Source organism: Phyllostomus discolor, chromosome 4 (assembly GCF_004126475.2).
Source record: "Phyllostomus discolor isolate MPI-MPIP mPhyDis1 chromosome 4, mPhyDis1.pri.v3, whole genome shotgun sequence".
NCBI classification, from domain to species: Eukaryota; Metazoa; Chordata; class Mammalia; order Chiroptera; family Phyllostomidae; genus Phyllostomus; species Phyllostomus discolor.
Window position 1 is genome coordinate 87,745,848 of NC_040906.2, and position 23,249 is coordinate 87,769,096.

At 37.9% G+C, this 23,249-nt stretch overlaps 1 protein-coding gene across 46 annotated transcripts in view; it reads left to right on the forward strand.

The window, feature by feature from the left end:
• CLASP1 (cytoplasmic linker associated protein 1) overlaps positions 1 to 23,249 on the forward strand; it is a 291,646-nt gene that overhangs the window by 163,844 nt on the left and 104,553 nt on the right. For all 46 annotated transcript variants that reach the window (XM_036023578.1, XM_036023585.1, XM_028533500.2 and 43 more), the window contains 11 exons: positions 776 to 928; positions 3,856 to 3,929; positions 5,622 to 5,714; positions 7,238 to 7,383; positions 8,499 to 8,634; positions 9,686 to 9,756; positions 14,572 to 14,631; positions 18,459 to 18,536; positions 20,161 to 20,328; positions 20,861 to 20,910; positions 21,672 to 21,842. In XM_036023578.1, the coding sequence (XP_035879471.1) occupies positions 776 to 928; positions 3,856 to 3,929; positions 5,622 to 5,714; positions 7,238 to 7,383; positions 8,499 to 8,634; positions 9,686 to 9,756; positions 14,572 to 14,631; positions 18,459 to 18,536; positions 20,161 to 20,328; positions 20,861 to 20,910; positions 21,672 to 21,842 (1,200 nt within the window). The remainder of the gene's footprint in view (positions 1 to 775; positions 929 to 3,855; positions 3,930 to 5,621; positions 5,715 to 7,237; positions 7,384 to 8,498; positions 8,635 to 9,685; positions 9,757 to 14,571; positions 14,632 to 18,458; positions 18,537 to 20,160; positions 20,329 to 20,860; positions 20,911 to 21,671; positions 21,843 to 23,249) is intronic.

The following is a 23,249-nucleotide window of genomic DNA, read 5'->3' on the forward strand; positions in this document are numbered from 1 at the left end:
ACTGAAAGAGAAAGTTAATAACATTAAGAGGCATTTTTTTTACCTATCAATTTTGGTTGAAGTCTAAAAATGATAATTAGTCTTGGCAAGGGTGTGGGAAAATGGGCGTGTCTTTGAACTTCCAGGAAAAAGAAAGGTTTATATGACCTTTCTGAAGATAAGTTTGGCAGTGTACATCAAGAAACTTTTATACTCTGACTCAGTAACTTGGCTTGTAGGGATGTTTTTCTTAAAATTGTTAGAAATTCAAATAAAAATGCAGGTAGGAAGGTGTTACAATATTATTTCTAATGAGGTATTAGGACCACTCTAAATGTCTAACAATGAAAGTATTTCAGTTCTGACATTTTCCAGTTACAGAGTACCATGCAACCATTAAAAGGTGTTTGTGAAGTATGTTTTTTCCACATTGAAAAATTGACTTATTTGAAATAAGCACTATTCCAAAATAGTATGTAATATAGTCTTATGCCAGCTATTATTTAAAAATGACAGAATAGTCAGAAATATGCCAAAATGTTTCTAGGTTGTGGTTTTATGAGAGATTGCATTCTTCTTCATGTGCTTTCTATTTTTGAAAATGGGGTGGGAAAGTGTTCTAGGTATATGAAAGTGAACTTGATGTTTGTACCTGTATTAGGCTTGGAAAGACCTTCGATGGGTACCTCAGATTCCAAAAGAGGAGGCAAACCATTCATCTCTAAGGCTAGTTATTTTAATTTCAGGTGAAAAAGTACTTTTTGTTAAAACAATGATTTCTGATCTTACTCTTCAGATAAAAATTTTGATGATGAAGATTCTGTGGATGGTAACAGACCTTCCTCTGCTAGTTCTACATCATCCAAAGCTCCACCAACCTCACGGAGAAATGTTGGAATGGGGACTACCCGTCGGCTTGGATCATCCTCTCTCGGATCCAAGTCTTCAGGTAAGACCAAACCCCAGGTGGCATTTTGGGTCAGCTCTGCAAGCTTTTGAAGCCAAACATGCATAGTATTTGCCTTCCATGTCCTTCAGAAGTGAAGCAGTCTCAATCGCAATATGTTTCTGTTGGCACTTCTTTAATTACTGTGCTGTTAATGCTGATGCATTGGTTGGATATAAATTTGAGCTGCTGTGTTGCCATATTTTGGTAAGCAGAGCTTGTAGGAGAATGAAACCCACACTGAGAAAAGCATAGCTAAGAGATCAAAGAATTGACCAAAAGGGTACCCTGATGATATTTTTTTGATTATTGGGATCTAGCAGTGCTTGAAACTACAAATGGGGCCTGTTGAGCCAGTTTTTGTTCATCAAGACTGAGACTATCCAGGAGTCAAGTTGTACCTTTTGTTTTTAAAATGTATTTTGTTACTCCAGGTAGCATTACTCCTTGTGAGATCAGTATGGATATTGAATTAAGTACATGGGCAGGGATTAGCTCTTGGAGGCTTGAAAATGGATTAACAAAGATTTCCTCTCTAAATCCCTTCTCTCCCACCTTCCCCCAATTTAGACAGTTTGAATTCTTACTATATACTTTCATTTTGCTGTCCCATTGTAAATTTACATGCAAATTTCCTACTTCTTTACTTCTAAAATATTATGTAGCTACTCCTCTTAGAACCCTGCTCACTGTTAGCTTTGGGCTTTTAAGCTTGCTAGATGAGCTAAGTTAATACTGAAGTCAGGATTAGTATCAGAAGGCTGTTTCCTGCTGGTCTTCTTGCATGCTTTCTAAACTGGCCCTAGAGTGTTGGTGTGTTGATTGGATGAATCAGCACTGTAGCGCCTTTGCTACCAGCATCTCTATCTGTATTAAAGGAGCTGTACTGATGGCAGAGAGTGACATTCTAATCTTTTGGGGGGATGCAGTTAAAAATTTTGTTGTTGTTGTTATTGAGCTTAAATTCACATAGCATAAAATTAACCATTTTACAGGTAAAATGGTTAACCTGTAAAATGGTTAATTTTATACTACATTCAGTGGCATGTACTATATTCACAGTGTTGTGCAACTAGCATCTCTAGTTCCAAAGCAGTTTTATGACCCCAAGAGAAAACCTCATACCCTGTATACATTGCCCCCAATTTCTTCCTTTCCCCAGTTCCTGACCATCTCCAATCTACATTTTGTCCCTGGGATTTACATATGCTAGATATTTCAGAGAAATGAAATCATACAACATGTGATCTTTGGTCTGGTTTTTTTCAATTAGCGTAATGTTGTGTCCAACCTTTTGGCATCTCTATGCCACACTGGAAGAAGAGTTGTCTTGGGCCCCATGTTACATACACTGAGCCATGTAATCATAATAAGATCTCATAATGTTTTAAGTAAATTTACAGTTTTGTTTTGGGCCGCATTCACAGCCATCCTGTGCTGCTTACAGCCTGTGGGCCACAGGTTACACATCCCTGTGAGGTTCATCTATATTGTAGCATGTATCAGTACTTCATTTCTCTTATGTCTGAACAATCTTCTATTCCATTTTCTTGATCTGTTCTTGGGTAGCGTCAGTTCTACAAACAAGGGTTAGAAAATTTCTGCATGATCAGACCATTTCTTTTTCTTCCAAAAATCCCAGCTGTGTAAATTATGCAGTGGTATCAGCCCTGTTCTCCCTTTTACCCCTGATCTCATCTTTCCCCCATTTTGTTTAACACCATGGTCATGAATTTCTTTATTGGCTCCTTCTTGTCAGATTCCTTCGGTCTTGGAGTCCTCTTCCATATGTGGTATGTGGCGCAGTGCGTTACACAGAGGGCCTTACACAGGTCCTCAAGACCTGTCTGCTCAGTGGGATCCAGCTCTAATGCTAGAACAGACACAGAGCACCACGTCTCAGTGTGTTACCGTCCACTGTCTACAGTTGGCCTATAGGTGCAGTGCGATTGTTCATCAGGGTGATGGCATACATGTACTGCTGCCAGGAGTCATCCATAAAGCCCTTTTCTGTCAAGGTTCCATCAGGATACCAAACACCAGAGAGGTTGTCCAGTAGGAAACTCTAGGAGATTGCTCAGACTGATCAGTGTAAATCATTAATAAGGGTTTACAAGGTCAACAATAGACACCAATTTTGAAACCTTTATTGGAGGGGGAGGAGCCTCATGAGATGTCAAAAGATTGTGTAGTTCATATCCTAAATGATAGCATTAACTTTGAAGTATACAAAGCATTTTATGACAAGGGGAACCTTGCTACTGATGCATAAATGAAAAACTGACACAGTTCTCATGAGTTCGAAGAAAATGAAAATGTTTTGAGACTAATAAAAAGTTGAAATGAAACTATTAAATTTTTAGAACTTACTTGAATATTTCATAAATTTGTGATGCTAGATTTCTAAAAGTAAATAAACTAATACCCTGAAGAATTAAATTTTGTATTACATCTGTTTATTAGAATCTCTTAAAAGATTTATACATTAATAGAATATAAGCCATCTGAATCTTTTAAAGGCTAGACTGTCCATCCTTAAATAAGTAGTCTCTTTAAATTTTTTAAGTTAATGTATATAATATTGTAGAATTACTATACTTCATTTTTATCAAAATTAAGTAATATTTGTCATTTCTACAGTACTCTAAATTTATTTTAATGCTCTCTTGAGGATATGTTTATTGATTTTTAGAGAAAAAAGGGAGAGAGAGAGAAATATTGATCAGTTGCCTCCTATACGTGCCCCAACTGGTGATCAAACCTTTTGGTGTGTGGGTCAACCCTCCAACCAGCTGAGCCCCCACCACAGGCCTCTAAACTTTTATTAAGTGTTAAATATATGGTTACAAGTCTATCAAAATGTAATTTTTGTTGTATGTATTCAGAATCTTCCAATATACATTGTTTTCTTTTTAAATATTTTTTTATAGCTGCAAAAGAAGGAGCTGGTGCTGTTGATGAAGAAGATTTTATTAAAGCCTTTGATGATGTACCTATAGTGCAGGTGAGTGAGGATATTTGAGTATGATTAAAAACAAGAATAGGCTTATTCTTCAAATTTCATTTTTCAAGTATGTGATGTGTGACGTTCCTTACTAGGTAAGGTAATTTTAACTATCATGACTACAGGAGTTCTGAGGTTGCAGACTACAAAATGTTGGAACCTTTTAGAGCTGAAATGAATAGTAAAAGTCAAGGCCCAAGGTGATCTTTCAGTAAGAACCAGAGAGAAATTGCTTGCTCTAGTAATAAATTTGTGGGCCAGGTTACATAAAAGAGGAGGGGAAAGTGATTAGGTTATACAAGGGAGCAAAGAAACATGCTTATTAGGGATTTTTCTTAGGAAGAAAAATTTATAAATGTGAAGGATTTCAGTGTCTGAAAAGCTATGAAGAATGGTTTAGTAAAAGCTTAGTTTACACCATCTTGATGCTTTACTTAAGTACCTAACAGCTGATGCAAAAGTTATTTATAAAAGTTGGTATAAAGTCACACATTTTAACTGCTTTGAATATGTCAGTGTTGTCTGTTAATAACTGGGGTTAACAATACTTTTCTTAGCCTACATTGATCTTTTGTCCTCTGGATTCCTGTAGCATTTAATGTATATACTAATCGCCTGTTACCTGCTGTTTGGTTGTCACATATGTATAAATAAGGTAATAGGTAGGCATTTTAGGCTGAGCTTCGTCCTTAAGTCCTTGACCTTCCCAGGATACCTCATTCTTGGTTGATTGATGCAGACCCCAATTTGTGGGGTCTTCCACATTGTGGATGAGATATAAGACAAATTCACATGGACTACCAAGTCCTGTGGAGGAAAAGGGACGGCATGGCTTCTCTCTCAAGAGGAGAATAAACCTCGGCTCTTGCCTTGACTGGCTTTTATTGCTTTTCTGCTCACATTGCATGATGGTCCTCATTTACTATGCACAGGTTCGCCTTAGGTGGTTATCTTTTACAGAAAACAAAGGAGACGATGCCACTAATCACATTACAGAAGAAGAATATTTGCAAATGCAAAGGGAAGAGTGGTTGAAATGGTTACACTCATCCTTGGGAAGTTTAGCACAGACTTTAGGAAGTTACAGTAAGCACTTGCTGCCTCAATTCAGGGTGAGGGAGTTTTAGCAAAAAGCAAGTCTCAAAGCGGCCTAGGTACAATGCAGGCCTGATTCCCCATGGGAACCTATCGGTGGGCGTGGGTCCTGTGCATCTCCAAGTGGGAGTCAGGCCCATGCCATGCAGAATGGTCTCCTATAGTTGATTATTCCCCCACCTGTCTTATCAGTTGTGGGGATAAATGAGAAAGTAGCTTTGGGAGTGATTAAAGTTAAATATGTATAATGTAGTATTATATATAATACTAAGGGTCATAAATGACTTGTACATCACTGACAGTTCCCCAGTAGGCCTGTTTCTCTTTTATATGTGAATTCATCTTTTAAGTTTACAGTAAAGCTTTATTTGAGGCAAGGTCATCCATACCTGGGCATCATATCTAGTATATATACTCACAATGGGAAGGAAGCTCATTCTAAGACAAATCTGGCCAGATGTTATCTCATAGGTCCTTCTGGAAAATGAAGTGATTTATTTTACTAAACTTACTAAATGCTCTTGACTTCATGTAATTAAGAAATAATCATTTTTATTCTTTGAATTTTCTTATGTTGATTGTAAATTTTGCTTATAGATTTATTCCAGCCGAGACCTTGAGGAATCTATAAACAAGATTAGGGAAATACTATCTGATGATAAACATGATTGGGAGCAAAGAGTAAATGCGGTAAGCCATTGACTTCGTATGATTACATCTCATTAGATTTACTTATCTTTTCTAAATACTTTGTTATGAAATAAGATCATAACTCTAATGAATTTTAAATAGTAAATATTTTAAATATAAATTACTGTGTTAACACTTTACTTTTTATTAGAATATCCCACTTCTACTGCTATTTTTTAAAACATGCCTACTTACACCTTTATGTATATCCTGTATTTTAACTGAGACCTAATTGTGGAATGCCTGGTGATGCCCTCCTCTCTCACCTTGGTACAGATTTAAATCTGTGTTTATTATCCAGTGAAGCTGCTTTTTAGTGTCATTCTCAGTGTGTATTCTTCTATTCCTATCTTGACATCACTCGCTAGAAATATATGTGTATTTTTAAAAGTAGATTAATGAAAGTAAGTGTACTGCACGTTAAAGGGAAGGTGTGTCTTCGCTGGCAAGAAGAGGGGTGGGGGGGGAAAGCTATTGTATTCTATTTCAAATTTAGACCAGCCTTGTAGTAATGGTAAGTGGAAGTTACTAAAAAAAGACTGCAGGATTCCTTCTTCCTTTATTAAATAAATGGCAGTTGGAGTGGGGTGTGGGCAAAGGTAAGCTTAGAGGGAGAGGAGCTTTTTATAAGGTAAAAATGAAGGTTTTAGTTATTTTATCATTAGGATAGGCTATACACACTAAAATGTTTTCAATTACAACATGCATTTTGTAGAATTGTAATATATTTGGTTGGCCAAAAGTCCTTGTAGCTTTTCTGATACAGTAAAAGACACATTTTTTACTTTCAGCAATAACTTTATTGATTTGGATATTTTGAGTATGTCATCTATCTTCCGTGTGGTAGAACATTGATTGTTCTCGATTAATTTCTCGATTTGATCGCTATCAACTTCAGTTGGTCTACCCTACCATGGAACATCATCCCTTGAGAAATCTCCAGCACGAAATTACGGAAATTTCGCAAATCACTTTTGACAAGTTCCATTAGTCACCATACCTTATCCATACACTGTAGAAATCTTTTTTTTTTTTTTTTTTTTTGCATTTCAGTTATACCTTCACCTTCCTTGATATAATAAAGCCAAATAATAATATGCCAAAATGGTTGGCATATTTTCTTCCATCTTCAGTGTTAAAATGGCTAGACAAAAATTTACCAGTTTTGATAAGTTATTTTTTAAATGCACAATGATACAACAGCTGTCACAATATAATCTAACAAAATTATTTTGAATGAAGTTAGAGACAACTGAGTGCTACTAGAGCAATCTTACAGAGAAAAAAGCCAAATGGACTTTTGGGCCAACCCAGTATGTATCACATACTACATTTAAAAAACTACTTGTTCTTATTTGAGATGTGAAGATTGGTTCAGGATATTAGCTAACATTTAATTGGCTGAATTCCTTTTGGAAAATGATTTCCATATCATTTAACTTTAATGTTGATCTCATTTGATGGCTTCTATTGTTTTGTGTGCTGTTTTTTGTATATCTACTCATTTTTCTCTATCCCATTAGCTAAAAAAGATTAGATCTTTACTTTTGGCTGGTGCTGCTGAGTATGATAACTTCTTTCAACATTTGCGACTTTTGGACGGAGCCTTTAAACTATCTGCTAAGGATCTGCGGTCTCAGGTAGTGCGGGAGGCTTGTATCACGTTGGGGTAAGGACTTCAATGCTCCAGATTCTCCCACATCATAACATAGCCTCATCAGAGGCTTAAGAGATGGTTCATTGAATCTGTCTGATGGGTCTTTCTAATGTACTTTGTTTGACTAGTCTCCAAGACCCATTACAGTTACACTTCTGTCAGTACTTTTACAGTATTTCTCACCCAGTGTGACAGATTTTAAACTTTATTCTGTAACTTAGCTCTGAAGCCCCTATTTTAAAATTGAAGCACTTGTTATTATTAATATGTAAAAATGAAATTTATAACTTCCATTTCTAAGCTTTTTCATTGATTTTGCTGGCAGGGTGTAGTATGATTATCAGAATTTTTGTTTCTAGAAGAGTGCCGTAGCTATAAAATTCAAGTTAAAGGCTTGTATTGCAGGAAAATTCTGTCCTTTCTAAACCTGTATCAATATTTGAAGCTGTAACTTCTGTGTTAGTGTGACAGAATAATAAGGAAGCAGCAACATAAGGTGGCATTGTGGCTGTTTAAAAGTTTTGGCTTTTGGCTGCAGCCAAGGCAGGGTAACTCAGTTGGTTAGAGCATTATCCTAATACATCAAGGTTGCAGTTTCAAGCCCCTGTCAGGCACATACCAGAATCAACCAATGAATGCATAAATATGTGGAACAGTAGATCAGTGTTTCTCTCTCTCTTCCTTCCTTGCTTTCTCTGAAATCAGTAAATTAAAAATAAAAATGTTGCAAAGACATTTCTCTTTGTGTTAACTGGTCCCCCCCCACCCCCCATAAAAAAGAGTTTTGGTTGCAGACATTGAAGTGTGAATATTTTGTGTTAAAAATAAAAGGGAGGGGGAAAAAAGGATGAGGGAATGTTTTCATGTTTATGTTTTGTTAGTATATGATAATTTGTTTTTTGCTATTTGAAGTGTAATTAGTTGGAAATGACTTATTTAAAAAAAGGAACACTTTTCTTGGGCTAATTGTTTGCTAGGTCCTCTACATGTATATTGGAAAGATTTGAGACTCTTGTCCTTTATCCCTAGATAACTTTAAATGAAGGTTCTAAAATGTTAAGAGGTTTTATAAGCTTCACTATTTGCAAGAAATGTAACTACTGTTCATTATTCATTTCTTATTGCAGGCATCTATCATCAGTTCTGGGGAATAAATTTGACCATGGAGCCGAAGCCATTATGCCAACTATCTTTAATTTAATTCCAAACAGTGCCAAAATTATGGCTACTTCCGGTGTTGTAGCTGTTAGGTTAATCATTCGGGTAAATATGTTTTGGGGCCATACATAGAATAGCAAGTGGTAAATATCAGTGGTTGATAAGCAATATTCAGAGGCATTTTTCATTAGAGTGGTTTACATATAGTTAGAGTCATATTGTATATATAGTATTGGCCATTTTTATGTCACTTAATTACAGCATGTGAGCCTTTCACATCTCATAATGTGAATTTTGTGTATGACATATATTTAGTGAGGTATTGACCATTGACTCATTGCTTTTAAATACTCAAACATCTCCATCTGCTTCTGAGTTTCTACTCTGTTCTTTATATCTCCAAATAATACTCCTATGCTTCTTGGTCCCCATTTGTTCCACTTTAGGTATTTGTGCTTGTGGTTTTGGTTTTCACCTATAATTATTATTTACTTAATTGCATGCAAGCACAAAAACAATATTCTCTTCAGTTAAGTTTTCTAAACATTTATTTAGATTTAAATGATTATTTGAGTGTTTTATGTATAAGTTTTCAGTAAAACCTCGTCATTCATAAAAGCTTAAAATGAAAGTTCTTTGTATCACCTCTCCCCACCCTCAAGTAAGTCCCTTTTTCCCAGAGGCAACCCTTGCAACTGGGGCTTGCTGATGTTAACTAAAATCAACCCAGAATATTCCTGGTCATTGTAGGTTACTTTGTATTATTTTCAGTTTTTACTGTTTGCACTGCCTACTTCAAATGTTAAACCCAGAGCTATTACTGGACATTTCTATTGAAACAATATCAAAATAAATTGGTCTGCTGATCCAATTTGAACTCACTCAGACCTGTGTTACTCAGAAGGTTTAGAATTTATACCAACAATTTGTTTTGATTTTAGACTTATTTACATATCATGTTGTTTGTTTTGACTATGTAAATTTTGTCATGGCCTTTGGCAGTATCCGGTGATATTCTTTTTTCCTTTCTAAACTCAGTGGAATTCTAATTTGATGATATATGTGCTTTAGGTAGGTTAGTAAGGAAATGTTTGTCTCAGTTATGTTTTATTTTTGTATTTCCAGGTGTTCACTCTTTTTTTGTTCTTCTCTACAGCACACGCACATTCCTAGGCTAATACCTGTCATAACAAGCAACTGTACCTCTAAGTCTGTTGCAGTTAGAAGGTAAATTTTTAAATAGTTTCCTTATTATTTTTGCACTGTTTAAAAACCAAAACAAATTTTAAAATTTTCTCAATGGGAAAAATGTGTTTGAAATGTTTAATATTGTTTAAGGTAGCTGCAGTACCTTTGCATTGAAGGATTATGATCTAAATAGTTGTGAAAGTATATTTGGGCAACCTTTATTATTTGTGCTTACAGACGTGCATATGCATGTGTATGTGAGAAAGAGTGAATGAATGATTGTGTGTGTGTGTGAATTAATTGGGATTGGGTGGGGAGGAAGGGTAGAGGACCCCACTGTACATTTTTTCCTGAGATCGTCTCTCTACCTACATCATTGGAGCAACCCATTCTTTGAATGAAGGTAGTAACTACACACATGCAAGAAAAAAAAATAATGGCAGCTATTTAATATTAACATAGGTGTGTATTTGCATCTTTCCATAGTGATTTTTGGGATTCTGAATCCTGACCAATCACCTGCTTCTTTTCATAGTTATGGAAGATACACCCAGAAGATACAACCTGGATAGCTAGCTAGGGCTTTGTTCCTAAGTCCCTGTTTTTTCTTGTGTCCTGATGAGCTGCCTTAGATGACATGTGAGAAATAAGGGCTCTTCCAGGTGGGATTCATGATTCTTGACTATTGAGTCACAGAGTCTTTTGAGAGTCTATTCAGATCTGTGGCCCCTTTTGCCAGGAAAATGTAAATACATAAGGGTGGTTTTTGTGTAGATTTTCAGGGGATTTATGGATACCACTGAAGTCTCTCAGTGGATCATATCAGGAGCTTTATAGTGTACATTAATGGGCAACAGCCTCTTGGCTTCATTCCTGTAGTTCTGTGTCTTGATTTGAGCCCAGTAAAAGAGGCCTTCCTTCTCAGGTTTTGCACCCAGTGTACCTTAGCTGCCCACTATTTCCATCCTTTTCTAGGATGTCATGTTGATCCTGCCAGGTTTCTATGCCTAGGGGGAGCCTCTTAAGCATGTGGCAGCCCCATTTACATCTTACAGTTTCATGGAAGGCATGCAGAAGAAGAGAAGGGAAATAATCCAACTGTATAAAACTAAGAAAAAAGAAATTTGCTCCTTCCACTGAAACAGCTTTATTTTGAACTAAATGGCCAAATTGTATATAGCTAAGGAATGCAGTCTGCCTTTGACCCACAGTTCAGCTTCTCCTTGGAAATAGAGTGGAGTAGCTTCAGCTCTCTTAGAGATGAGAGTGTGAAGTCAGCAAGATAGAGGGATGATAGTCAATTCTAGAAGAGACAGACTTGGGTTGGAGTATCATCTCTTCCCATGTGCTAATTATTTGTCCTGTTGGGAATGAAAGTATTGGGTGGCCAAAAAGTTTGTTTAGTGTTTTCAGTATGATGGCACAAGTAGTGCTTAGTTGTCTTTAACTTCGTTCAAAACAATTTTGTTAGATTATGTTGTGACAGATGTCATATCAGCATGCTTTTAAAAAACTTATCAAAATTGGTGAATTTTTATGCAGCCATTTTAATATTGAAGATAGAAGAAAATATACAATATCTTAATTGTATTTTGTTTTATTTCAAGGAAGGTAAAAATGTAACTGAAATGTAAAAAATAGATTTATGCAGTGTATGGAGTAGGTGCTGTGACTGACTCATTGAATGTGTCAACGGTGGTTTGCGAAGTTTCTAGGTACTGTTGACATTTTGGCTAAACAATCCTTGCTATGGGGCTGTCTTATACATTGGAAGATGTTTAGCAGCCCCCCTGGCCTCTATCCACTACAAGCCAATAGCAGGAGAAAGCCAACATATTCAAAATATCCAAATCAATAAAATAATTGGTGAAAATGAAAAGTGTGTCTTTTATTTTACAAAAAAACTTAACGGACTTTTTGGCCAACCCAGTACTACCCCTGTGTAGAGTTGTTCTGCAGATTTACAGTGTCTTAGATAAAAGGATTTAACATTTAGTAGAAGTAATATACATCTAATAAATGATAGCCAGTATTAGAATTTGTTGCTGCTGCTGTTATTATTGTTGTTAGTACTGTTTTAGGTCTCCAAGAGAGATTCAAAATGTGTTTTTCCTTTGTATAAGGTAGAGTTGCTGCAGTGAAGTGTCACAGATCTTTGTGGTGGAACATTACAGGATGATTAATTAGTCAGCTTGGGATGCTGTAACGAAAGGCTATACCCTGGGTGGCTGAAACAATAGAAATGGGTTTACTCATAGTTCTGGGGGCTGGCAGTCTGAGATCCGAGTTCCTCAGTGGCCCGCTTCTAATGAATGTAGCTCGCAGAGGCAGCCTTCTCACTGTGTCCTCACATGGCAGAGACAGAGAGAGAGGGAGAGAGGGAGAGAGCAAGCTCTCTGGTGTTTCTTCTGAGAAGGGTACCAGTCCCATCATGAGAACCATACTTCATTATCTTCTGAAGGCCTCATCTTTTCCAGATGTCATCATATTGGGGTTAGGGTCTCAACATATGAATTTTGGGTTAACACAACTCAGTATACAGCATTTAACAGTTCTGGCCTTTGGTGCTAAATGTGACTAGCAACCTGCAAGTGCTGTGACAATAGAAATGCCACCCCCTTCATCAGTTTCTGAGACACACACCCAAATTGCTGTTCCTATATTTAGTAAGAACCATGTTTCTTTCTTTTTTTTTAAAAAAAAATATTTATTTGTTTTAGAGAGGGAAGGGAGGGGGAGAGAGAGAGAGAGAGAGAGAGAGAAACATCAATGTGCGGTTGCTGGGGGTTATGGCCTGCAACCCAGGCATGTACCCTGGCTGGGAATCGAACCTGGGACACTTTGGTTCCCAGCCCGTGCTCAATCCACTGAGCTACGCCAGCCAGGACCAGAACCATGTTTCTTAATGCTGAAAGAAAAAAGAGACCATCTCGCCTAGGCCTCCTGCCTTTAGAAAGGTAGAGAGCCAAAGAGGGCAGTGTAACCAAGGCAGTACACTTTTCTGTTTTAACCTGTACCTAGCTTCACTTTGTAAGATTTGTAAGAAATGGATTGCACAACTTCCTTGTCTTTCAGAAGTTTATATTTTAGTTGGAGAGATTACAAACAATAATGCAAAGCAGTGTAAGAGTGAGTTACAGCACATGTGGTGGATTTAGGAATTAAGAGAGCAATGATTAAAACCAGCAGATACATTCTCAAGAAGCTTCATAGAGAGTTCAAACTTGAGTTGCTTTTTTGAATGATGAGTACGTGAAGAAAAGAGACAAGCTCTATTCTGAAGTTTTTAATTAATGATGTGTTTAAATAATGCCAACTTTGATAGACTTCTGTGTTTGCTGTTAGTATAAAAAATTGAAAACAAAACCTAATTACAGGTGATATTTTAAATTAATATTTAAGACAAGAATTAGTACTAAAGGTCTCTTTTCACTGAGATAAATACATATAAACATATGCACACACATGTTTAAAATGAGAGAGAGAGAGATGAGAAATGTCAGACCAGGAAATGACATGAGGAAAAGGGTAGAGAAAGAATAAACAACAGCCTATGTTGGGGCAGGGGTGGGGAAAGCGATAGGGGGGAAAAGGATGTAGGCATACACCAGTCTTTCCTTGGAGAAAGTTTGCTGTATAAACCCCCACAGTCCCCTACTACCTCTAGGAATGAGTTAAATTGCTATCCTGTGTGTTCTAGAGCCCCTGTGCTCTCGCACACAGACCATTTCTTGTCTATTGTCCTTGCTGTGTCATGTCTTGGTTACTTTGTATCTGGCACCTAGCATAGGATAAGGGGTTATTAAAGATTTATTGAGTGATTAACAATTGCATGAATTATGAGGTTTTGAATTGGGAACATCTTGGGAAAGAAAGTCAGGTCATTAGACAAAAATTACCTACTGACTTGTTCCTTTGAATGGGTTCCCAAGACTATAAAGATTTATTCCTATAAAGATGGATATCCTGGACTTCGCCCAAAATGGTAATATAATCCAAAGGATATGAGACTGGAATTGTTTTCGTGCACAGATTAGACTAAGAAGGATCACAAAAGTGAAACTGGAAAAGAAAGGGTACTAAAATAATGAAGAGAGGGAAATAGCTGAGTAGCTCGGAAAGAAAATCTATTGTAAGCACTACCCAGGACCTTCTTAGAAGGAAAATTGAGCAAACACTTTTTGTTTTTCAGTATATTTTTCTACTTTTTTATGTGCAAGGCATTCTATGAAATTAATACAAAGACCAGTTGCCTGATTCTGTAATGTACGTTGATCTTTTGTGCATGTTTGCATACTGTGTTCACGTATTATTTGAGGTAGTATAAAAACAAATGACAAAAGTGTACCTTTTTAGCAATGTTGCCGTGAAGCTCAGGCTTCTGATTTGGAGGGAACTCCTATATCCTGTGCCTATATCTCTGTAATTTTTCCTCTTGACCACCATAGATGATTAATTTTTTTAAAGGACTTTTTTTTTTCTTAAAGATTTTATTTATTTATTTTTAGAGAGGGAAGGGAGAGAGAGAGAGAGAGAGAGGGAGAGAGAGAGAGAGAGAGAGAGAGAGAGAGAGAGAGACAGAGACATCAATGTGTGGTTACTGGGGGTCATGGACTGCAACCCAGGTGACTGGGAATCGAACCTGTGACACTTTGGTTCGCAGCCCGAGATGATCAATTTTTTTATTTGCTTTGATTGTGTCAATTCTGATTGCATCTTTATGTTCCATTTTTTTAAATCATAAAAGAAGAAATTTATCAATTGTAAAAAGTAGCATTGGTTCACTTAAAAAAGCTTTTATTTTCACTAACATACAAATTACTAAGTTACATATTTTTCCTTTACAATTTTCAGACGCTGTTTTGAATTTTTAGATTTACTTTTACAAGAATGGCAAACACATTCACTGGAACGGTGAGCATCTGATGTGCTGTTTTTTCCTGAATTGAATCTTGAGATTTAATGACTGAGGGAGTGGTCCAACCCACTTTCTATCAGAAATGAAGGAATCTAAGTATTTGTTCTCATGACTACTTCTGTTATTTCTACTGATGTGAACCACATAGTATCGGTAGAAGCCTTTAGTGAATCTTCTTGATTGTAATATTAAGGTGTCTAGAGATGTAGGTACCTGTGCACTATCACCACTACAAAGCCAGGATTAACTGTTTATTGACTCTGATTCTGCAGCTTGGCATTCTTGTCAGTTCCAGTGAGGTCAGTGTTTAAAGTTGTTCTTTGTAGGGAGGGTGTTAACTCTTAGGTCTTATAGGAATTTCACTTATTTGAAAGTTTCCTCTTTGATCCCTCTGTTTTAGGAAGTCAGCAGTTTTCTCTTTATTCAGATTGGTGTTTTATATCATCATAATAAAAAGTAGGACTATGACAAAATTCTTCTTTTTTAATTCAAACCCGATTTTCTTTTCTTTTTAAAGATTTTATTTATTTTTAGAGAAAGGGGAAGGGAAGAGGAAATAGAGGGAGAGAAACATCCATTGGTTGCCTCTCCCATGCCCCAGACCCAGGCATGTGCCCTGACCTGCAATCAAACCTGTGACCTTGTGGTTTGCTAGTCGATGCTCAACCCACTGAGCCACACCAGCCAGGGCTATCACAGAATTCTTGAAAAATAAAAGCATGCCTCTGAACTCTGAGAGTCATTTTTTGTTATTTCTGAGTGAAATTTGGAGAAATAAATGGTGATGTTATGCCCATTTTTTAATGGTATGTCATATAGTTTATGAAGAGCTTCACAGCATATAAAACATTTTATTAGAGTGGAATTTTAATAAATTGTTCTGACAGTCCCATCCATACTGCAAAGGTCAGAGATGAAACAAACCTAGCTTCCCAGAGGTAAATTTTCATCTGAAAATACTCTGAATCTAGAAGATAGTCTTACTTTTTTTCCCAATATTTTCTTGTTTTTTAATCTCATGAGTATTATATCCTCTTTATATGTTGGTAGTTTAAGAATTTAGAGGTGGAAAGTGGAAAGAGGGATTTAATGTGGGGATAGGCAAGTAGAACAGAAAAGCATGAAGAACTCAGAAGTAGTCCCATGTAGTCCTTCATCCTACCTCAGTGTTTGTCACCAAGCAGGTACTCATATTAATTGAATAAATGAAGGAGTGAAGGTAAAGACTTTGAATGGGCTGGTAAAATCAGTAGTCTTGTGTTGTATGAGACTATTCATTCCAGTCATTTCCCTTTTTTTAAAACTTTGTGAAATAGACAGTGAGACAGTTTAATGATTTTTTCTAATCTAGGGTAGAACATAAATAAAGAAGATCTATTTATAAAATGTTACATAATTTTACAAAATTGTTCATCATACTTAGTGGTGGAGCTTGGAAAAACATTGTCTTTAATTACAGAAATGTGATGCACATGACCTCTTTAGTATTAAGATTATAATTATTAAAATGTCCATAGAAACTAGTTCTGATTATGAAAAAAATAGGGTTTTGTTGTTTTGGCTCATAAAAGATTGAGCTAAGTAAGTATGGCATGAGAAAAATAAGCCACAAATTTTTAAAATATATTTTATTGATTATGTTATTACAGTTATCCCATTTCCCCCCTTCACTCCCCTCCACCCTGCATACCCTCTCCCACCCACATTCCCCCCACTTTAGTTCATGTCCATGTGTCATAAGTTCTTTAGCTTCTACATTTCCCATACTATGCTTGTCCTGCCCCTGTCTATTTTCTGCCTGTCTGTGCTACTTATTCTCCATACCTTTTCCCCCTCTCTCCTCCTCCCACTTCCCTATTGCTAACCCTCCATGTGATCTCCATTTCTGTGGTTCTGTTCCTGTTCTAGTTGATTGCTTAGTTTGTTTTTGTTTTTGTTTTTGTTTTTGTTTTAGGTGTGGTTGTTAGTAATTGTGAGTTTGCTGTCATCTTACTATACATGGTTTTTATCTTCTTTTTCTTAGATAAGTCCCTTTAACATTTCATAAAATAAAGGCTTGGTGTTGATAAACTCCTTTAACTTGACCTTATCTGAGAAGCATGTTACCGGCCCTTCCATGCCAAATGAAAGCTTTGCTGGATAGAGCAATCTGGGGTGTAGGTCCTTGCCTTTCATGACTTGGAATACTTCTTTCCAGCCCCTTCTTGCCCGCAAGGTCTCTTTTGAGAAATCAGCTGACAATCTGATGGGAACTCCTTTGTAGTTCACTGTCTCCTTATCTCTTGCTGCTTCTAGGATTCTCTCCTTCATTTTTACCTTGGCTAATGTAATTGTGATGTGCCTTGGTGTGTTCCTCCTTGGGTCTAACTTCTTTGGGACTCTCTGAGCTTCCTGGACTTCCTGGAAGTCTGTTTCTTTTGCCAGAATGGGGAAGTTCTCCTTTATTATTTGTTCAAATAAGTTTTCTACTTGTTGCTCTTCCTCTTCTCCTTCTGGTACCCCTATAATTCAGATGTTGGATCGTTTAAAGATGTCCTGGAGGTTCCTAAGCCTCTCATTTTTTTTGATTTCTTATTTCTCTTTTCTGTTTGGTTGTTTCTTCCTTCTAGTCCACTCCATCGATTTGAGTCCCAGTTTCCTTCCCATCACTATTGGTTCCCTGTGCATTTTTCTTCATTTTACTTATTGTAGCCTGCATTTTTTCATCTAATTTGTGACCAAATTCAACCAATTCTGTGAGCATCCTGATCACCAGTGCTTTGAACTGTGCATCTGATAGGTTGGCTATCTCTTGGTCACTTAGTTGTATTTGCTGTGGGGCTTTGATCTGTTCCTCCATTCGGGCCTTTTTTTTTTTTGATCTTGTTGTACCTGTTAGGTATGAGGTGTGGAGCCTTAGGTGTTCACCAGGGTGGGGTAACCCAGTCACTGGGTTGTGATGCTGTATGTGGGGGCAGTGTCTGAGAGGGAACAATGGCACTTGTTCTGCTGTCCTTCAGATTTCAGTCCCTTCTGCCACTTCCCCATAGCTAACTGGGCCTTTCTGGTGCTAATTCCCATCTGAGTGGGCTTGTGCATGTTCTAGGACCCCATGGGTCTGTCCAATGCACTCTCCTGTGAGGCTGGGAGTCTCTCCCTGCACCTCATGCCCCACAGGTGTTTTCAATCAGTGTCCTGAGGGTCTATTTCCCGGCACTGGGACTCTGGGTTGCGTGGTCTGTCTCACTGCCCAATTTCCCGTGGTTTGTCTATGTGTGAATGTGGGACTGCCTGGACAGCCAGGCGCCTTGTGCACAGTGCCTCGTTTCACATTTGCCACCTCGTTGAGTCTACCAGCTGCCTACATGCCCAGGGTCTGCCTACTGTGGTCTTGCGCCAGGTGCCACAGCTTTTTGTCTTTTTGTGCTACAACCTCTCTCCGCAGGCTGCCCGACTCTGCCTTTCCTGCCAGTCTGGATGAAAGTGTATATTTTAACTCCTTGGTTGTCTGACTTCCATACAGTTCAATTTTCTGTCAGATCTGGTTTCTAAATTGTTGCTGATCTTATTTTGGTTGTGTCTACCTATGCCTCCATCTTGGCCAGAAGTCCAATAACTTTTTAAAAAATCGCACCAGCAAGTAGGGTTATCCAGGTTACTTAGGTGGGGGGTGGGGCAGGTAGGGCACTGCAATAGGATTAGAAGACTTGCAGAAAATGCTCTGATTTTATTAAGTTGCACAGAGGCTCTCACATTGCCATTTTGAAGCTGTTTCTCATGCTTGTTTCAGTCTGTATAACATATATGTTAATGATTGTTGCTGCTTTCTTCTCTAAATATCTAGACATATATCAGTATTAGCCGAAACAATAAAGAAGGGAATACATGATGCCGATTCTGAAGCAAGAATAGAAGCTAGAAAGTAAGTGCTTATTTGTACACTACTTTTTTATTCACTACTTTTATTTTCATATGCATTGTCTAGATTGCCTTATTAAAAACACATTAAGTTGTGTCAAAATATTTTGTTAATCATGACTTATAAATATGACCCTGGAAGGTCATTTCATAATTTTTCTATAGTTTTTAGTTTAAGAGATTGGTTAGTGCCTAGGCCTGAAAGAGTGATTGATATTATCTAAATATTATCAAAACTGAGGTAGAAAACAGAATGCTCATTTTTAAATTTATGAGACAGACACTATTATCCCATGAATCAGAAGAGCATTTACATACATGCTCAGTGTACTCTTTTATTCGTTAAGCCCTGTTAAAAACCAAGTCATAATCCAAACTGACTTCTTTTTTTTTTTTATATATTTTATTTATTTATTTTTAGAGAGGGAAGGGAGGAAGATATATATATAGAGAGAGAGAAACATCAATGTGTGGTTGCTGGGGGTTATGGCCTGCAACCCAGGAATGTACCCTGGCTGGGAATCGAACCTGGGACACTTTGGTTCCCAGCCCGCGCTCAATCCACTGAGCTATGCCAGCCAGGGCCCAAACTGACTTCTTGATTTACTGTGAAAAAATCCTGATCCACAGGGCTTCTTTCCCTGTGATCACATCTTTGCAAGTATCAGGTAGTTGTTTGGGAAGTATGCATCACAGTCAGGGGTGGCGGGGTGAGCTGAGGCTCAGGATTATCACAGTGCTGACTTGCTGTTACCATCCACATTTGAAGCAGTTACATTCCAGTCATGTGGCTTGTGGCACCATACGTTCAGTATCTCCCGAGGAATAATTTTGCCAGGAATAATTTTGCCAGTCTGGTATTTATGACCATAAATACCAGAAATTTTGTGCTAAGTCTTTCTCTCAGGCAGGGAGAGCATGGACAAGTACTGCTGGTTTTGTACCTGTGATTTTTTCTATGCTTTTGTGGTTGACCAGCTCTTCTCCTAGACACAGTTTAATATTCCTAGCCTGGAATATGACTGCCTAACATAGCTGCATTAATACGCCTTGATCAAATACTTGTTGTTCTTTGCTCTCTTAGTTAAGTTATATTTCTTTGGTTTCTGAGTTTTTTTAGAGGATCTCACACTGACACTGAAGCACCACAAGTTTATCTTCCGTAGTTCTATCAAAATAAGTCACAAAATTAATAGTTGGTAAAAACTATTAGAAATATATTTGCTAATGATCTACTTAGGCTGTTTTTATCCTTGTATTGTATTCTTCCCCTCCTCCAGTTTTTCTAGTTCTTCAGTTACAATGCAATAACAGTTTTAAATAGTTCTGAACAACTTCCCCTTTTTTTTGGGGGGTACGTCTTATCTAAGGCAATTTTTAAATACCTCAAATCAACAAGTGTCAAATTGCCTTGATAAAAACTACCATTAATGAGGCCCTCTTCAGGTTTTAGGCTAGTTCTGGATGTTTTAGCTCCATCTTCCTTAAAGCCCCCCAGTCTTCTTGCAAATAAGACAGGTAAACAGAATTCCAGTCCTTGAAAATGTTATGTAGTGTACTCCAGAGCTCAGTGAAATACCTGTTTACGATCCACTGGCTCTAACAGGAAGTTGTGTGGTTCTCCCGAGGTGTTACTGGGGTTTCCACAGTCACTTCAGCAGAGAAGCAGAGCACTTATACCACACCTTGGAGTCCTCCTACCAGAAGGCCCTGCAGTCCCACTTGAAGAACTCGGACAGCATTGTGTCTTTGCCGCAATCTGATCGGTCATCTTCTAGCTCTCAAGAGAGTCTGAAGTAAGGAATTCATTAGTGTGAGATTTTATATTTAAAAATTTGCTGCATGAGAATGCAAGTTCTAGCTGTGTTTGTACGTATATGTGCCTGTTATAAATCCCCGTTACCTCAGATGGATTCTGATACTAGGTAAGATGCTATGGGAATGGTAAGAAACAGGTGGCCTTGGTCTCTGCCATAAGTAGTTTTTAGTTAAATTTATATGATAGTATAATAATACAGTTTTGGAGTGAATTGTTTAGTGTCTTCTAAGAGCATGTACGTATTAACTTGGAGATAAGTTTGTAAAGAAAGGGCATTCAAAACCTGGGACTTAATGTAAGATCTTCACTTAGTATTTATAATGTCTGTCTCTAGTTAGGACTTAATCTCTGTGTGTTTGGGAGATAGTCCAAAATATAATGGTAAAGCTTTTCTGAAAATTATGAATGAAGTACTTCTTCATTCATAATTTTCAATTATAGATTGTGTTTGTATTAATGCACATAAAGTGCACATTTGATAATAAACAGTTGTATACCTTTACTTTTAGTCGGCCGCTCTCTGCCAAAAGAAGTTCTACTGGAAGTACCACCTCCAGAGGTAAGACTGACAGTGTGGAGAAGGCAGTCCATGGAGGCCACTATTACTAACCCCAAGTGGGCTGAGCTGCTTGGAGAGTCTGCCCTTGGCTCCTCGCTAGGGTTGCAGAGTGAGCTGCTCTGCCCTCCGCTCCAGCTGCCCCCAGTGGAGCCCCACTTTTCCAGGAGCCGTTAGCGGTGAGGGATACATTGTCAGGAGGACTTATTCAGGCAGAAATTTAGCCCTGTCACCTTTTCTCACTCACTTCCCCCCAGCATGTGTAGACCCTGCCACAGGCAGTGCAGACCTTCCCTCTGGTCACTTGGTCAGAGAGTAAAGACAGTTGTGATGCTTTGAGCAGCAGCAATAGTGTGGTGGCCCTTAGAGGCAGGAGAGTGAAATATTTGCTGAAAAAGTCAGGCATCTGGGTAAGAGTACACATTTTTGCCACATCATGAGGAAGCTAGCCAGATGAGAACAATGTTTTATTGTTTTCATTTCTCATACTAACCAGAAATATGTTAATTTCTTTGGGGTTTATTATAATCTTTGATTACAGCAAGACAAATGTAGTAGGTATATATCATGGCAGTCATTTTGAATTTCCTCAGCATGGGTTGAACTTGTCTTTATTGATGAGGAGGAAGTATTGGTTAGTGCTGTGTGTTCCAGCGTCTCTTAAAACTTGGTATTTGCTGTAAAGAAAAGCAAAGTAGTTTTAGCGATATGTATTTACAATTCTAGTGTAGTTCTTACTAATGGTTTTTGCTTTACCACTACAGCTTCTTCAGTCAGTACCAAATCTACATCAACAACTGGATCCCTCCAGCGATCTCGAAGTGATATAGATGTAAATGCAGCAGCTAGTGCCAAATCCAAAGCCTCCTCAGCTTCAGGAGCTACACCCTTCAGCTCTGCAGCAGCTTTACCTCCAGGGTCATATGCATCCTTAGGTAACCAAATCCCCACCACCTCTTTCCCCAAGTTCTGTCCTTTGAGATGACATGTACCTCTACTCAGATTTATTTAGTTAATTACAAAAGGCGGTAATTGAAGAAATTGTCATTCTCGCAGTGCTTATGTTTAAGTATAAGTGACTTTGTGCACTTACTGCTGATTAACAGTTCCCCTTTGTTGAGAGTTCACTTTGTCTGGAGCATCATCATTTTTAGTGACAAGCAGGTACACTGGTGCTCGCATGGTGTGTGGCACTGAGCACGGCCTTCTTTCAGCTTCACTCCCCACTTGATAGCATCCCATACAGCTTCCTCCCATGTTGCCAAAGCTGGCATTTCTCCCTCCTGACATTGGTGGGAGCAGAGGGGGAAGGGTTTAGTGAGGAATTCACCAAAGGTACTCACTGTAATTAGATATTTTCTTTCTTTTTTTTTTTTTTTTAGATTTTATTTATTTATTTTTAGGGAGGGAAGGGAGGGAGAGAGAGAGAGAGAGAGAAACATCAATGTGCGGTTGCTGGGGGTTATGGCCTGCAACCCAGGAATGTACCCTGGCTGGGAATTGAACCTGGGACACTTTGGTTCCCAGCCCGCGCTCAGTCCACTGAGCTACGCCAGCCAGGGCAGATATTTTCTAATTTGAGAATGTAATTGGAGCAGGAGAGGTGTGGAAGGAGCAGGAAAGGGATGACAACAGGGTAGGGATCTTCAGAGGAGTGTGGTGGACTTATTTTTTAAGATATTTATGTATGTATGTATGTATGTATTTATTTATTCATTCATTCATTCTTAGAGACAGGGAATGGAAGGAGAAAGGGAGAGAAACATCAATGTGTGGTTGCCTCCTGTGCACCCCCCACTGGAGACCTGGTCCACAACCCAGGCATGTGCCCTGACTGGGCATCAAACCTACAACCCTTTGGTTCACAGCCTGCGCTCAGTCCACTGAGCTACATTAGCCAGGGTTGTTGGCCTTATTAGCCGACATAATTATACAAGAGTGTTGTCTTTCCACGCACCACTTTGGGAAGAGTGTGGACTTAAAGTGCATGCTCTAACAATAGCCTCAAAGATTTAAAAAAATAATTTTCAAAAGAATTAATATCTGGCAGAGTGTTATATCATTTTCTCAGGTTTTCAGCAGATACTACATATCTACCATACGTAAGGCTAATCATTTATTTTATTTTTGTTAAAGCAAAGTTGTCCAAGGCCAAACTCTGGGGGCTTTGCTGGATTGGTTTTATTTTGGATTTTATGGAAATGAATATAATTTATACTTCATGAAACATTAAGATGAAATTATGTGATTTACATATTCCAAAATCAGTTCCAAAATTAATGTTCTAAAAATGTTTTGTACATGGAAGCATAATAACAGAACAAACACCAAAAGGAGATCCC